A 14,819-nucleotide genomic window follows, 5' to 3' on the forward strand; every position below is an offset into this window, starting at 1 on the left:
GGTGACGGCTGGAGATTTGCTACTTCTCGGAAACGCCCAGGGCGGCGTACAAGAATATAGCATGATCCTCAGTCCTCTACGTGAGCGAAGACTTCTGCATCGACCGACCGCGAAGGGCGACATGACTGGGAAGCGGCTTATTGCTTGGACGAGCAAGGTGTATGGGACTGGTGCACAGCCTCTCAATGTTGATCTCCTGCCGGCCTTTGTGCTCTCGGCTGTCGACTCAGTCATTGTGGAGCAGACTCGCAACTTTCATGCTTCGGGCATCAGCCTGTCGAGGTTCTGCTGGCTCTGGCACAGCTGCCCTTGGGCTCTCACTTGAGCCTGAACCACCGCAACCCGGCCGCTCGGAGCCCATCGTGTAGCCTGGACTGGCGCCTCCGACTACAGTGATAGGACTGAAGGCTTGAGGACTGCTGCGAAAACCACTGGGTGGGCTTTTCCGCCTCGCCAGCACTCCTTGCCAGGTCCGATACCATTGCTCGCTCAGATCCTCGTGCCACAGAAATGTTCTCAAAATGGTATCGACCTTGGTCCATTCTCTTGCTTGCGGGAACTTGTTCAATATGCGCTCCAGCACTGGCGCGTTCCGCAGGCTACTGTCGCTGCACATGTCCAAGCATGATGCGATCACCACGGCGATCCATAGCAAACACTTGCCATCCAGCTTCTCTTCATTTTCAGAGAGGTTGAGCGCCATGTAGGTTTCGACACAGCTCTGGAGTGTGCGCGTCGTGCTGATGGGTAGTGGAGTGCCATACTGCAACGGGAGACAGTAGGCGACGAGGCCGTGGCAGAGCAGATGCTCCATCTTCGTGATGGAAAGAGACGTCAATTTGAGGAGGTCGGTAAGGATAGAGTGAAGCTCCGTACTGCGCGCCGTAGACCGACCACGTTGCGATGAAAGGGTGTTTCCTGTGGTACTGGGGATGATAGGCTCGTGCGGGATTCGCTCGATGATACGTACGCACTGTACCGATAGTAAAGAGGCCACAGCAAGATTGCTGAAGCCATCGGGAATGCGTGACAGCGAGGCTGCGTAGTCAGGAGGGAATGGATGGTTGGCGTATACGGGGATTTCGTTTCGGAGGGGCAGAGAAGGTGCGGCGGAAGCAGCGACGACTGGGGAGGTTTGCGGGTCGGATGAGAGGACGAAGGTCCAGAGAAGATCGAAGCTGAGGAGAAGAGTGTTAGTATCGTACTTCGTAGGCCACTGGAAATGAACCTACGCAGTGACCACTGAGGTCATAAACTGCTCCCAGGGTGTGTCGCTTCTAATGCCACCTCGTAGCTCGACCATTCGACGCATACTATGAAGGTATTGCTCCGCTAGGGCGTGCTCTCCTAGAGTGTACTGCTTGAATCAGGCTCTGTTCTGACAGGCTCGGGCTTGATCGGGAAGCTTACATCGATTGTCGTCAATGCCAGAACAGTCAGCATAGTCGCATCGTCAAAGTATTGATCCGCGTTCTCTAAACGCTTCTGTAAAGCGTATTTGGTGTTGTTGTGATGATATGCAAACGCTCGGTCATGAATTGTGGCCTGTCCATTCTCCAGTAACCACGAGGCCCTGCACATAGCTACCAAACCTTCGAAGACGGACGCATGCTGCAGAGCGAAGGGCCATAGCAGCGAAAGGTAGGGATTGGGATGCCCTTCGAAGCCAAAGGGCTTGCCTTGCCGAGGAGCCCAAACCTGCAGAACTTGGGCAGGTCAGTACCATTCGGTCGTCGATAGGGTTCCTTGGAACTCACAATGCTCGATCATGCGATGCACACAGCCAATGGTTGGTATGGGATACGCGTTGAACGGTTCAGGATGAAAAACGTCGGCCGGCATGCCCTTTAGTCGGACCTGTCGCTGCGATGGACTAAGGGCACTGTTAGGCGCAACAAAGCGCCGCGGCTTCCTCCTCGCAGAGGACAGACCGCCCGCAATGACGAGTCTTGTGCCACCGTGCCCATTTCCAGCTGTAGTAGTTGTCTCAGGCCTAGGTAACACGCCACGCTGAATGTCGGTTCGCGGGACCAGCGATTGCGATGTCTGAGCAGGCCGTGGTCGCCATTGACAAGTGTGCTGAACCTGCAACTCGACACCGCAAGGGCATGTCAGTGGTTTAGCAGCCTGAGGGGCCGGCTGGATGTGCTGCTTTCGTTTCATCCCAAGAAATGATACTTCCACCACCAAGTCGCATATCGTCGTGCTGAAGGTTTAAACCGACATTGAGAGTAATTGTCAGCGGGCACGAGCTTGTGAAATCAGCAGAAGAGCCCGTTGTCAACGTTCTCCAGCGCTAATCAGATCAGTGATTGATGGAACAAATGCCCGGACCAGGATGCTAAATTCGGCCGGGAGTTGGGAACGCAGCTATGCGAGCCGCAGAACGCGAGCAGCCGACCGATGGAATGCTGCGGTCAATGGGGCTTGCGATTGGCGCGAACGACCTAATAGTCGTGGCTTGCAGAACAGGGAGAAGGCGATGCTGCAGGCGAGGCGTTGGCAAAACCCGATCGCTTAGAGGGCAAAGTTGAGGAGATATTGCAAACCGCAACGGGCGTTACAGGCAGGGCCAGTCGGGTGCAAGACCTGGTGGTCGACAGAACGGTGCGGCGGACCTGGTCGGGCAGGCCGACGCGCAGAGTACAACGTCAATTTCTCGTCTGAGTATCCAAGTGGTACTCGTTAGAGCGGAGCAGCAGTGGTAGTGGAAATGGACGAGACGAGATGAATGGGGATTGGATTACGACGAGAGGAGCAGGTTGTTGCATAGGGCAGACGACGATGCTTGTAGCACTGTCCGCTTCCCGCCTGGGCGCTGGCACTCGGCATAAGCATCTGCCCCTAGGTCCAATCGGACGGGCACCTTGCCGGGTGCCCTCTCCAGCTCAGCAGGTGTGCGACGCCACTCTGCGAGTTTGTTGCTCGTTTCATGTCAGAGGGCCGAAAACCTTCGAACATCATCGCCCCATCGTTTTAGTGGGCCTGTCAATTCTTCTGGAAGATCCATCATTGATCCAGTCAGGAACAGTGGACTGCTGATCGGGGGGCGAAGGCTGGATACGTCGGCGTCGTCCTTTCTTGACTCGATTTTCTCAGCGTCAACTAAAAGGTGGAAAGTATAGGCGTCTCAGCCGTTCCTGAGTCGATGCATCGGTCGCCTATCGCATCTTCGGCTTAGTTAAACTCTGCAAGTAGGGTCTCTCTGGACAACAATTGGAGTCCTACACCCACAGTCATCCAGCGTAATCAGCCGGATCAGCAGCCTCGTGGGGGGGAACACTTAGGTTTTCTGCAGGGGGTGTGGTAAGCTACGGGCGACGGAGAACGACAGGCTACGGTTCGCCCTGAGCAAGACGTGAAACTCCCCGTCCTCGGGAAAGGGAGAGCGGCGCCCGCTTCCAGCCTTCCAGCGTGGCCTGTCGCGGGATTATTACCTCCTGCTGTTCTGGGGCGGTTGCATATTCTGGACGGCCTGCTCCGACATGCCTTTCGGCATCCGAATCACGCGAATGGTTTGTTTGGAATTGAGAACTGCAATTCGGCACACTGACTACTGTCTTGGGGGCCCTGGGGGCCCATTTCGCTTACCGGAGATGGGTCGAAAACAGGATACATTAATCCGATCGTTAGGTATGATGAGGCTGCCGCAATCACGGATCTAATGCGGTCAGATAGGCGGGTCAATCCAGACTACTGCAAACAGCCAATGCACTGGGCGGCCTGAATCCCGAAGCCATTCATTGGCAAGCAGTAAAAGGAACTGAAATGAGGCCTCAACATGGCTCTTTGACGCCGGTCCTTATACAGTAAATCCGAGAATCGGAACTTCATCCCCAGCGGTATGTGGCTCACACATAGCCCCTCCTCTCCAAAATGCTTTTGAGTCCAAGGGCAATGCCTGCGAGTACCAGCGCCCTAATCACTCCTCGCGTCAGGCTTTTACCGCCCAGCGTAAGCATATACCAAAGGACAGTCCGTTTTTCGTTCCCCTCTCTGTCAAAATTGGGCTTGAGCTTGCCCATCTTGCTGAACTCAAGATACTTGTTGGTCCCAGCGTAGGGTGGATAACGCACAGCAAGAAACCTCTCCATCCATTTAGGAGTCTGAGCAATGGCCCGGCGGTGCACGAAGGTGTCAAATGAGGACTTGCCACGATACGCACCCATACCCGAATCGCCGACACCCCCGAACTCGAGAGTCGGAATGACAGCATGGAAAAGGGCATCGTTGACCGTCGCGCCACCCGAACGTGTCTCGGAGAGGACTTTGGCAGCTTCCTTCTTGTCACCAAAGATATACGTGCCGAGTGGAGTGGCATGAATCGAGTTGGCAATCGAGATGGCTTCGTCGAGGCTGTCGATAGGTAGTAACGGCATCAAGGGGCCAAATGACTCCTCTTTGAGCAGTGAGTCATTCACATCCGATACCACGACGACGGTGGGCTCGATGAACAGCTTCTCGGCATCCATCTCGCCGCCCACCACAATCTTGCCCGAGCTCTGGTCCAACATGCCCTTGAGTCGCTCAAAAGACCTCAGGGTGACAATTTTGGCGTAGTCTTCACTCTGCTTGGCTCCATTGGGGAAGAATTCCTTGAAGGCTCGTTTAAGCTCTTCCACCAGGATGGGCAGAACTTCTCGGTCCACCAAAGTGTAGTTTTGGCTGATACAAACTTGGCCTGCATTCATAGTCTTGCCCCAGAGGAGCCGTCGTGCGGTCAGGTAAGGATCAGCTTTCTTGGTCACGATCGCTGGATTCTTACCGCCGAGTTCGAAAACGGTAGGAGTGAGGTGCACCGCTGCTGCCTTGGCTACAATTTTGGCAGTATTGACAGAACCAGTGAAGAAGATCTTGTCCCACTTCTCAGCCAGCAAGGCTTGCATCTGGGGGATGGCTCCTTGCACACAGGTGAAGCAGTCTGGGTCAAGTGTCTCTTCCATGATCTTCTGCATAATTGCAGCACAGTAAGGTGCTTGCTCGGACGGTTTCAGCACGACCGTGTTACCCCCGGCAATGGCACCAATCACGGGCCCGAGAGACAGCTGGAAGGGGAAATTGAAGGCGCTGTGGCACTAGTCAGACCAGTGAGACCCGAAAAGAGTGCAGTGCTTACCCAACCACGAGGACGATGCCAAGAGGGTCCTTTCTGATTCTTGGATTGACCAGGCGATTTGCGAAGCTGATGTCGGGTACTTTTTCGTCCTTCATCCATTTCTCGAGGTTGGATGTCATGAAGATGATGTCGTTCTTGACCCAGTCAATCTCGGAGATCATGGCATCGAAAAAGCCTTTGTTGAGATCTCGTTTGACAGCTTCGCGCAGCTCAGCTTCATGACTATCGAGGCCCCAGTACAATTTGCGTAGCTGTCTGACTCTGAATTCCACAGTGCGTGTCTTGTGTGAGAGGAAGGCAGCATTCGTTCTCCCGACGATTTTGGGGATGTCGTCAACGGGGGTATCCACGAACTCGGGGAGCTTAACTTGCGCCATGGCGCCGCGCTGGTTCGGCTCGTGATCAACAGGAGGCCGAGTACGCGTCACTACTGCCAGGTAGTGCAAGGTAGATAGAGAGAGACAATCAGTTGAGAGCCTGTCGCGAGATGTTATCTACGAAAGTCACAAAGCACAGCTCGTTTGGTAGGCTCGAATAAACACGAAATACGGGCCACGGGTGTCCACCAACAGACCAGCCTCGGCTCGCGTGCGAGCTGGCTGGTCCCACGACTCGTCACACCAGGGCGTTGGTGTAAGCATCCAACTTACACAGTAAGCGTTGTAATCGGTAATGAATCGGCACCAGCATCTTCTTGTTCTGAGGGGTTGTCATCAGAATATTCCCAAGCCCTTTTGCAGGTAGGCTGATGATAGACAAGCAACAAGGCGTCCAGCGGATCACGCCTAGAGCCACCGGCTTGTGGGGGTTCGTTCCGCCTTACCTGGCTAAACATTCGAGGGGCTCATTGCCCCAACTTGACCTCACCTCTAGCTATATCTTAGCACGTTGCGGTTCGCAAGACACATCGAGATTAAGACCGAGTAGTTTGAGGCACCTGAAGATACATAATCGAAGCCTGGGGTATCTGTCCTTACGCCTGCCACTCTAGTCTGCATCTTGTTCATCACATGCCACGCACCTCGGTAAGCCGTTTCGTCCGCCTACGAGTCAGTGTGCTGTCCCTGGATCCCCTGCTGCATGATGCTGTGCACCACGATCGTCTCGATGGTTGATGGTTGATGCTTCGGCTTCCCCGCCATGATATAACTCAATTGCCTCGACAGACTTTGCCATCTCGCATTGTCATGCGCTCGTCACATCGTGAGTTTCCACTCCGGCGTCAGACATATTGACACCTGGACAACCAGAGGATCACCATTGTCTACGTCTTCGCCCGAGTAGCTTATTCGGCGTTCCTGCTGATGTTTGAGCTCCATGTCCTGTGACGATATATGCTGGACACATTCCTTCCCACACGACAGCTGTGCTGGCTGTCATTTTGTGTAGCTTTCATAGATCGTCAAAGGCTTTGATGATGACCTCTTCGTCGAACTGGCGTGCCTCGTGTCGGGAGATGTAGATGTCATGAATCCGACGTGCACTCATGATCCCCCTCTTTGTATCCGAGTGGCTCGCAGAGTAGATGCTACGCCAGATACCCTGGGCTGGATATGCATACAGTCCTGTTAGCCCGGAGCCAGTCTTTGTAAAAGTGCCGAAAAATCCTTTCCCCATGCCGGTGACAAAGCCCTTAGCACCGTCATCTCTCGCACCCTTATAAGGCTGCACGAAGAAGTCCACGACCCCAGTGCCCACCCCTTTGGCAAAGTCCTTGCCGGCGACCTTGAACCCGCTCTTCCAGTCTGTGATCGGGTCGTGGTCCTTGACCTTTTCGCCATAAAGCTTGGGTGTTGCTCTCAGGCCTTCAGCCAGGGCTCGTGGAATGTCGACTGCAAGACCTTTCACTCCGACTCCAAAGAATTTTGGGATATTGAGCGCCGAAGCTCCCGCGTACTTGGCCGTCAACATTGCGTTGTTATCAATTTGCTCTCGGATTGAGCTATGCTCTCGTGTCGAAGGCCCACCGGCATCCGAGGTGTCTTCTTCGGCCGATACGAATGAGGCTGCTGAGTTGGTCGACTTGTTTCTTCTGCTATGCATCTTATATGGGGAGTACCAGATGTCGTTCGTCGTACTGACTAGCTCATAAGCGAGTCCCACGCCTGCCGAAGTTGCTGATGTGATTGGATCCCATCGCCGGTTCTCGATGATGACGGGATTTGACTGGTATATTCGAAGTTCTTTCGCTTTCACCCGATCAGCCTGCGCCAGTGTCTCGGCGGCTAGTCCAGATAGCTTGACAATTTTAGCTTCATACGCTGCGCGCTTAAGGTCAATCTTTCTGCTCAAAGTATATTCGAACACGGCTGGGAGAGTGGGAATGAGATCGCAGCGTAGTTTATCAGGCTGCAGATGTCGATGGAAAGAGTCCACTGCAGCTGCAACTCCGTTTTCTGCTTGCATCTTGTTTGCAACAGCTTTCGCTGCTGCAAGGGCCTCAGCCGTCCTGCAGTAGTCTATAGCCCTGGCCAGCTTTTCTGCACTTAGTTCTTGGTGTGGGATGGGCGCAGGTCCGGCACCAGTGGCAGCAACTCGGTCGCCCCAGAAAGGCTGATCGCCAAAGAAGGGCACGATTATGGTTGGCTTACCGGCTAGTAGGCCAGCTGCTGTTGTGCCCGCCCCACCGTGGTGTACAACAGCAAATGTTTGCTGAAATAGCCACTCATGGGGACAATCGCCGACGAAAAAGACGTTGTCTGGGACATCATCACTGGAAAGGGAACTCCAGCCTTTGCTGATGATGCACCGCACATCAGCCGTTGCCAATGCTTTGAGAATTGTTGCAAGAAGCTCATCAGGTTGATCCACGACGATACTCCCGAAGCCGATGTAGAGAGGAGGAGGACCGGCTTTTAGAAACGCATCGAGATCTGCAGGAGGGCTGTACTGCGGCGGTGTACGAAAAATGAAGCCCGTGACATCGAGGTGGTTTTCCCAATCTCGGGGTTTCGGCACGAGTCCTGGAGACCAGCAGTATGTATGTGGGATCTTCAGTGTTTCCATGAGGAAAGGACCCTCGGTCACCGGTACTTCTTCCAGCCCCAGGGTCCGTCGTCGAAAGCCATTGATCACGTCGCCCAGCCCTTGCCATGTCAGCGCATTCACCAGTCCAAAGGAAAGGTAATTGGCTAGCTTCTCGTCGGTATTCGTGCTCCGCACATTCGCCAGAGGATGAGGGAAGGCTCGTGTTGGCGACCAGGGCATCGTGAAGACGATATGCAAGGGAACAGACAATGCCTGCGCACAATGGACATGGGCAAACGTAGGCGGGTTGCTGATGATAGCATTGGCGACGAAAGGAATGTCAGTGTATGGATCTGGCTCAACACATGCGGCCCAGCATCCCTGAAGCATCTCATCGACCATCCTGCGCTTCTCGCCTATCTCGCCAGCACGTAGGCTTTTCATGTTTGGGATAAGGCCTGGATTCTTCACCATGTACGCCATGAGTTGAGCTGGATCACCACCAATGGGGTAGAACTCTAAGCCCGCACTCTGGACGAAGTCCTTGAAAACCGCGTGCGTCCCAATTCTGACACGATGACCAAACTTCTGAAGCTCGTTGCCCATAGCGATGAAAGGCTGGACATCACCTCTACTGCCGACAACCATGATCACGATATTCAGGCACACCGACCAAGACCTCGGTTCGGTATAGCGTGGAGGAGCATCGTCGAGCTCAGGCACCTCGGGGACGTCCACGAGCCTTGCAAAGACTTGGGCCAACTTTGAGTCTAGATTGACCGTAATCCGTCCATCATCTACGACCCGGGTTAGACATCATGGCAGAGCAGCTGCAGAACAACATACCGGTCGCTTCTGTAGTTCTCTCCACTATCAGGCTCTGTGCGTTGCCCATGTCGTAGGCGGGAGGCGCCTCGTCGCCATCTGGAGACGGAGTGTGGATCGTAGGCGGCGCGCTCCCTTTCATGGTGCCTTCTCTTTCGGTGAGTAGGATTTGCAAGAACTTCAAAGGTCGAGGAAGGAGTTGAAGAGCAGCCTAACACTTCTGCTGCGAGTAGAGGCGCTGGTCATTACGAGACTACGAATGCTGATCTTCACATCTTTGAGCTAATTGCAGGGGCCGCTTTCCACGGACTCGACTGACACCGGTGGATCTAGTGCCGACGACCATTGTTGACCCGCATCATAGAATTGGCATTAGCCCAAGCGATAACCGGTCATGGACAAGCATGTAGTAGGCAGCAGCATTTCTAGGGCGGGTGATGGGATAACAATGGCAAAAAGTCTAAACTTAGGGGCAGTGCAAAGCAAAGGATCGACCGACTATGTTTCTTCCCCATCGCGTCCGTTACGCGGCCGTGAGAACCAAGCGGCTTGTCGTGTACCTGTGAGTCCACAAAGAGGTCGGAGGTTGGGATGAAGTCGGTGTTGTTTGAAGTCCCGCGGATCGGTAAGCATGCCGAGAAACGCTTCGGCTGCAGTCTCTGCATTTGGGGGCCTCGCCTTGGCTGGCTAAGCATACCTATGCGCTATAATTGGACCACTAGACTTCCTGTGGCCCAGATTGTTCTGTACACGTCGTATCGCAGCGTATCTATTGCTACATGTGTGTAGTGTGGGTACCGGATGACAGGAGCTGTGGCGCTCATTGCTATTGGCCATTGTCGCTTTTGCTAGACCTGAGCGGCAAACCGCCTCAATGCCTCACAAGCCTCCCGCCACTGGACATCGTTCTGCGTGTGGTGGCCAGCATTGGCGACTTCGACCAGCCTGACACCACCTTGCCTCTCCTCTGTAATATATCTGTCCGTCTTCTCCACGATTTTCTTCTCGAGCTCAACTGGCACGTCGATCTTCTTCCCTTCCTGCAGCGTCTTGATGGCTTGCTGAAAATCTGTAACCATACGGCGTTCGGTGCCGCCCTTTTCACATCAGCCTCAGCAAGTCTGCCTTGGGGGTTGGGACATACCATCATAAGGTCTTCTTTCCCAATCATGACCATAATCTTGTCTTCCGTACCATTCCAGTGAACGACACTCTCCACAATGTCTACTGGCGACAGCCACACCCTATCCTTCACTCCCCAACCCCTGCCTCCCATGGAATATGGCCACCACATACATTCATAATTCGCCATCCACTTCCGAAACTCCTTGACCTTCTCCATCGGATACTCTTGTCCGAAGAAAGCATTAAGGACGAGTTTGTCGTTGTTGAGCCCGCTGTTAGGGTGGCATCCATGTGCAAAATTGCGGATGATGAACCATCGGTCAATCCTGGTGAACCAGTTGTGGTAAACGTGCACCTGCGCCGTGTCAGCTCTAGATATGCTAGAGAATATTTTTCGTGGAACCGACGTTTCCAAAATGTGGAACGGCACCAACCAGGGCAAGTGCCCTGCATTTGATACTGCCCCGACTGAGGGCGTATTGAGCAAGTCCGCCACCAGAAGAATGAGCCACCACCAACGGCTCCTGGCCCTCTCGCGATACAATTTCCTCCATGGAGCTGATCAGGTCCGAGGCGAGGTCGTCGAACCTGGTGAGCCAGACCATACGGAAGTATGGCACCGGAAAACTCGCCCCATGATTTCGGAGCGAAAAAGCGTAAGTTCGTGCACCATGTGTCTGGGAAAGATGTGTCATCCATTCCAGCCAAACTGAGGCATGACCGTTGCCACCATGCATGAAGAATATAGGTGCAGCACTCGGATCTCTCTGCGTAGGTTCCGATGTCAGAAGCTCGATATCACCGGCCGGTGTTTTCACGAAGGATCGTGTAATGTTTGGTGGTAAGGGATGAAATTGTGGTTGCTGGGTCCAACGAAGCGTCCACCAACTCTTGAAGTAGTCCCACATATCGTTTTATAGATGCTGCAGTGGTGCTTGAAGTATGGGAGCTATTAGGGGTCAGTCCCTACACGCTGGCGGGACAATCAGTTGCATTTATATAGCATTTGATGTGGCTGGTCTATGACGCCCAGTGAAAAGTGCTATCGTTACGTCCTGAAAATACCTTCCCTTAGACTGACATGAGAATGGTATGCACATGACTCCCAAACGTCACGGTGCAAGTTCTCGTAAACACTTCGCTACCGTCGCAGCCTGACCCGCCATCGACAAGCAGACGCCATTCAGCTGTGGCTTGAGGCTGGCTTGGCACGCATGACACCAGCAACGCCGCAAAACGAAACTGGTCAACATCAAATTCCAAGGTAGCACTGCTGCCTGATGAGGAATTGAAGTATTGGTTACATACCAGATGCCCAGGATACTGACATGTTGTAGCTGTAACGCTACGCACAGCCTGGCCGCAAAACAGAGCTGTGCCAAAGACTGCTCGATTCCCGCACGGAGCATATCGGAGCAGATCTATACATCAAAAAGTGCAGATGAGGGATGACCAGCCTATGGTTGACACGAGACCGCTAGTCATGATGAACAGCACGCAACATAGACAGCGCATGTGTCGTCTCATGAGTCGCGAGAACTTCGAAGTAGCAGGCAATTGAGCAGAGACAGGTGTGCAAGGGTGAAGGGTTGCACCAAGGTCCACCGATCTTACCCGGTAAACGTGAATCACGTGATTAACTCAGCCTTACAGCCTTGCGGGCTACATTCGCGGGTGCGCGACGCGCTGCAAGTGGCAGTGATGCCACCTCCAGGATCTTCACCTCAATGTTGGTCATGCAGGCAGCCTGACTAACTCCGAGGGCTTTGGTTTGATAGCCATACTTCATCAACAGATATCTACATTAGTTGCGCATGAACTCACCGGGAAGAGGAGTCCACCAAGCCCTCATCGAAAATGCGCTCACCTTTCTGAACGTCGCCCGTTGAAGTCATCGAAAACCGACAATTCAGCAAGCTTTGCGAAACCCGCTTCGGCATTTGCGGTTATGGCATTCAATCTGTCTGACTTGCTCAACCCCGAACCAAATTCAGGCGCTGGAAGTCTGCAAGACGTCAATATGGATGACGAAGAGTAAGTCGCTCGCATACGCTGACCGAGTCTGGCTGACCTCTGCCTTACAGGACATCCGCGCTTGCTATAGCACCTGAGCTATTCACCACAAATCCCATCGATCACAATGCAATGGACACTTCTTCCGATGCCGTTGTATCCCATATGAGCAACGGCCAGTCTTTTGAAATCACTGACCCCGTGTTTCCGACTGCGATCCAAGAACTCAAGCACGAAACCACAGGGGAACCAGGTCCAATGCAATCACAATATCCACTCGAGGGTTTAGAAAACAATGCGCATGGCGATATGAATATTGACCCAGGTCCACTGTCACATCCGCCCTCCGAGCAGCTATCCGAGCAGAAATCAGAAGACAAGAAGTCTACGAAACCCCGAAAGCGTCATGACCCTGATGCTGAACCACGTTCCTCGATCCATTCCTCCAAGAATGAGGGCCAGCATACTGACAAGCGATACCTCTGCTACGTCTGTCACAAGCTCTTCACCCGCCGGCGCTCCGTCCGCGATCATATCGCAAAGATTCATGGCAGCAAGTCTTGGGAGCCTCTGAAGAGCTTAGAGGTGACTGTAGATCCGGATACAGGAGAGCCAGTCGAGTCGATCGATGATGTGGTTGCCAGAGGCCCACCGTCTGCGCCAGAGAGACCAGCTGCCAAACCCAAGAAAGAGAAGGAGTCAAAGGCAGGGAGCCCAGAAGCCGCCGATGAACAGCCTAGTGCCAGCGCTGTGGCTCCGGACACAGATCCTAAACCTGGGGCTGAATTCGACCTTGGCGAATTTCCCAGCGAGTCGCCCAAGGATGAAACTCCTGAGCGCTCCATTGCAGAAGAGAAGCGTCCAAAGGTGCTCGCATCGGATCGCAAAAGCACGCCGAAAGTTGACACTACCGAAGCTGCGAGGAGTACATCGACTCAACCTACTCAACCTGCGCCCGTCATTGGCAAGAAACGACCTGCCGCAGAAAGCCTAAAGCCCTTGCCCTCAGCTCTTACCAAGAAGGGAACAGCCAAGCCGAGGCCGAAGAAGCCACGACTCACCGAGAGCGACTCTGTCTCGGATCGCGGTACACCATTTCGATCGCCAAGCGCGACTCCGCTGTCAGCCCGACCTCAGTCGTCCAAGCTCAAGAAACAGCTCAGTGCTGCCTCATCGCCAGCCTCTTCGCGAGCAGCTTCTGTTGAGCGTGCTTCGCCTTCACCCTCTGTTGCCGACACCCCGGGTAGTTCGAATGACGACGGTGAGGTCTTTTGCATCTGCCGTAGAGGCGATAACCATACCTGGATGATTGCCTGCGACGGCGTCTGTGAGGAGTGGTATCACGGCAAGTGTGTCAACATCAGGGAAAGAGACGGTGACCTCATCGACAAGTACATTTGCCCACGGTGTACACGGGACGATTTACAAACCACATGGAAACGCATGTGCCGTCGACAAGATTGTCGCAAGCCAGCCAGAGTCTTCCAGGACCCGCCCAGCAAGTACTGCAGCAAAGAGTGTGGAAGGATGTTCTTCGTTGAACTTGTTCGCCGCGGCGATCCATACATCGAGACTCTAAAGAACGACCAGTTTATCATCGACGCCAATCGGCCCAAGAAAATGCGAAAGAAGCGTAAGGCAGCCAACATCAATCTCAAGGACAGTCCGCGAAAGGCGCTGCCGGAGACCGCTGGCGATGCTATCGAGAACTCTGACAGCCGGATGGCCACTCCCGCCTACAGTGAGGAGGAGAGGAGCGAATACGAGACCGACTCAAGCGCTGATGAGGACGAGCTGCCGAATCGAGGCGGTCCTCTTCGCGCCGGCGAAGTTAAAGCAATTACGGAGCAGTGCAAAACCCTGGACCAGTGGATCGACCTCGGACGTAAGCCAGACACTCCTCCCCCGGAGTCAGAGGACAACAAAGCGGAAGTATTACTGGATGACTTCGAGAAAACCAAGCTTGCCGAGATTCAACAGCAGAAAGTCGAAAACACCAACCAACTCGCCATCCTCGACGCGAGAGAAAAGTTTCTGGACGCTGTAAAGGCGAGAAGCGGCGGCATCACCGACGAAGTTAAGAAATCACTTCCAAAGTCCAAAGACCTCTGCGGCTACGACCCGCGCCTGGCCTGGAACGAAGATGTCTTCAACAACTGGTACCACACTAAGGGTGGGAGGGAGATCTTGAATTCTGCTAACCCGAAAATAGGTCCACCTGATGATGACATGTTCACAGGTGACGACGGCCAGAGGCTAATCAATGGAGTGGATGACAATAGTGATGGCGAAGGTGAAGGTGGGCGGCCTTTGAGGAAAGGGGGAATATGTGTCAAGAACAAATGTCCAAGACATCGCCAATGGGCTCGAACACAACTGGCAGAGATCCGGTTCGAGCAAGACGTGATAAAGCGATGCATCAGGAAGACAGAGGAACTCGAACGAGGGATCAAGGATCGTGCCAGCTTGAGAGCGTGGGAACGGCAGTAGGGGCACTCATCCAAGGATGATTGCATTTCATCAAGGACATAGGATATCTGAAGACACCAGTGATTCTTCAAGAATGTGAATCATGTCGCTGTTCGCTTCGTGTCTATCGTGTCTGAAAGCTGCAAGGCTGTCTGTTCGGCGACAAAGCTGGCGATTCTAAGCTGCAACTGTTCAGTTGTTCAATTGTTCAATGACGTCAATTCATTTTCCTGCTGATCTTCCGTTCGCGTCTCGCACCTTCGAGGCCAGTTCGACACGCAAATTCCTTGCCTCCGCCAGGCAT

The 14,819-nt window shown here is 53.7% G+C and overlaps 5 protein-coding genes across 5 annotated transcripts; 1 reads left to right on the plus strand and 4 right to left on the minus strand.

Annotated features, from left to right (window-relative positions):
* Nucleotides 1–226: 226 nt before the first annotated feature.
* Nucleotides 227–1,312, minus strand: HMPREF1541_07716 (uncharacterized protein; the record flags this gene model as incomplete). The annotated part of the gene is made up of 2 exons (XM_008722039.1): nucleotides 227–1,178; nucleotides 1,233–1,312. 2 exons carry the CDS (start codon nucleotides 1,310–1,312, stop codon nucleotides 227–229), a joined length of 1,032 nt encoding a protein of 343 aa, XP_008720261.1.
* Nucleotides 1,313–3,851: 2,539 nt separating this feature from the next.
* Nucleotides 3,852–5,493, minus strand: HMPREF1541_07717 (uncharacterized protein; the record flags this gene model as incomplete). The annotated part of the gene is made up of 2 exons (XM_008722040.1): nucleotides 3,852–5,067; nucleotides 5,117–5,493. 2 exons carry the CDS (start codon nucleotides 5,491–5,493, stop codon nucleotides 3,852–3,854), a joined length of 1,593 nt encoding a protein of 530 aa, XP_008720262.1.
* Nucleotides 5,494–6,508: 1,015 nt separating this feature from the next.
* HMPREF1541_07718 (uncharacterized protein) lies at nucleotides 6,509–9,050 on the minus strand (the record flags this gene model as incomplete). The annotated part of the gene is made up of 2 exons (XM_008722041.1): nucleotides 6,509–8,880; nucleotides 8,930–9,050. 2 exons carry the CDS (start codon nucleotides 9,048–9,050, stop codon nucleotides 6,509–6,511), a joined length of 2,493 nt encoding a protein of 830 aa, XP_008720263.1.
* A 706-nt stretch (nucleotides 9,051–9,756) lies between these two features.
* On the minus strand, nucleotides 9,757–10,941 carry HMPREF1541_07719 (uncharacterized protein; the record flags this gene model as incomplete). Its single annotated transcript, XM_008722042.1, has 3 exons — nucleotides 9,757–10,005; nucleotides 10,053–10,388; nucleotides 10,441–10,941. The coding sequence occupies 3 exons, from the start codon at nucleotides 10,939–10,941 to the stop codon at nucleotides 9,757–9,759; spliced, it is 1,086 nt and encodes a 361-aa protein (XP_008720264.1).
* A 1,237-nt stretch (nucleotides 10,942–12,178) lies between these two features.
* Nucleotides 12,179–14,536, plus strand: HMPREF1541_07720 (uncharacterized protein; the record flags this gene model as incomplete). The annotated part of the gene is made up of 1 exon (XM_008722043.1): nucleotides 12,179–14,536. One exon carries the CDS (start codon nucleotides 12,179–12,181, stop codon nucleotides 14,534–14,536), a length of 2,358 nt encoding a protein of 785 aa, XP_008720265.1.
* Between the last annotated feature and the right edge of the window lie 283 nt (nucleotides 14,537–14,819).

Source organism: Cyphellophora europaea (genome assembly GCF_000365145.1).
Source record: "Cyphellophora europaea CBS 101466 unplaced genomic scaffold supercont1.7, whole genome shotgun sequence".
NCBI classification, from domain to species: Eukaryota; Fungi; Ascomycota; class Eurotiomycetes; order Chaetothyriales; family Cyphellophoraceae; genus Cyphellophora; species Cyphellophora europaea.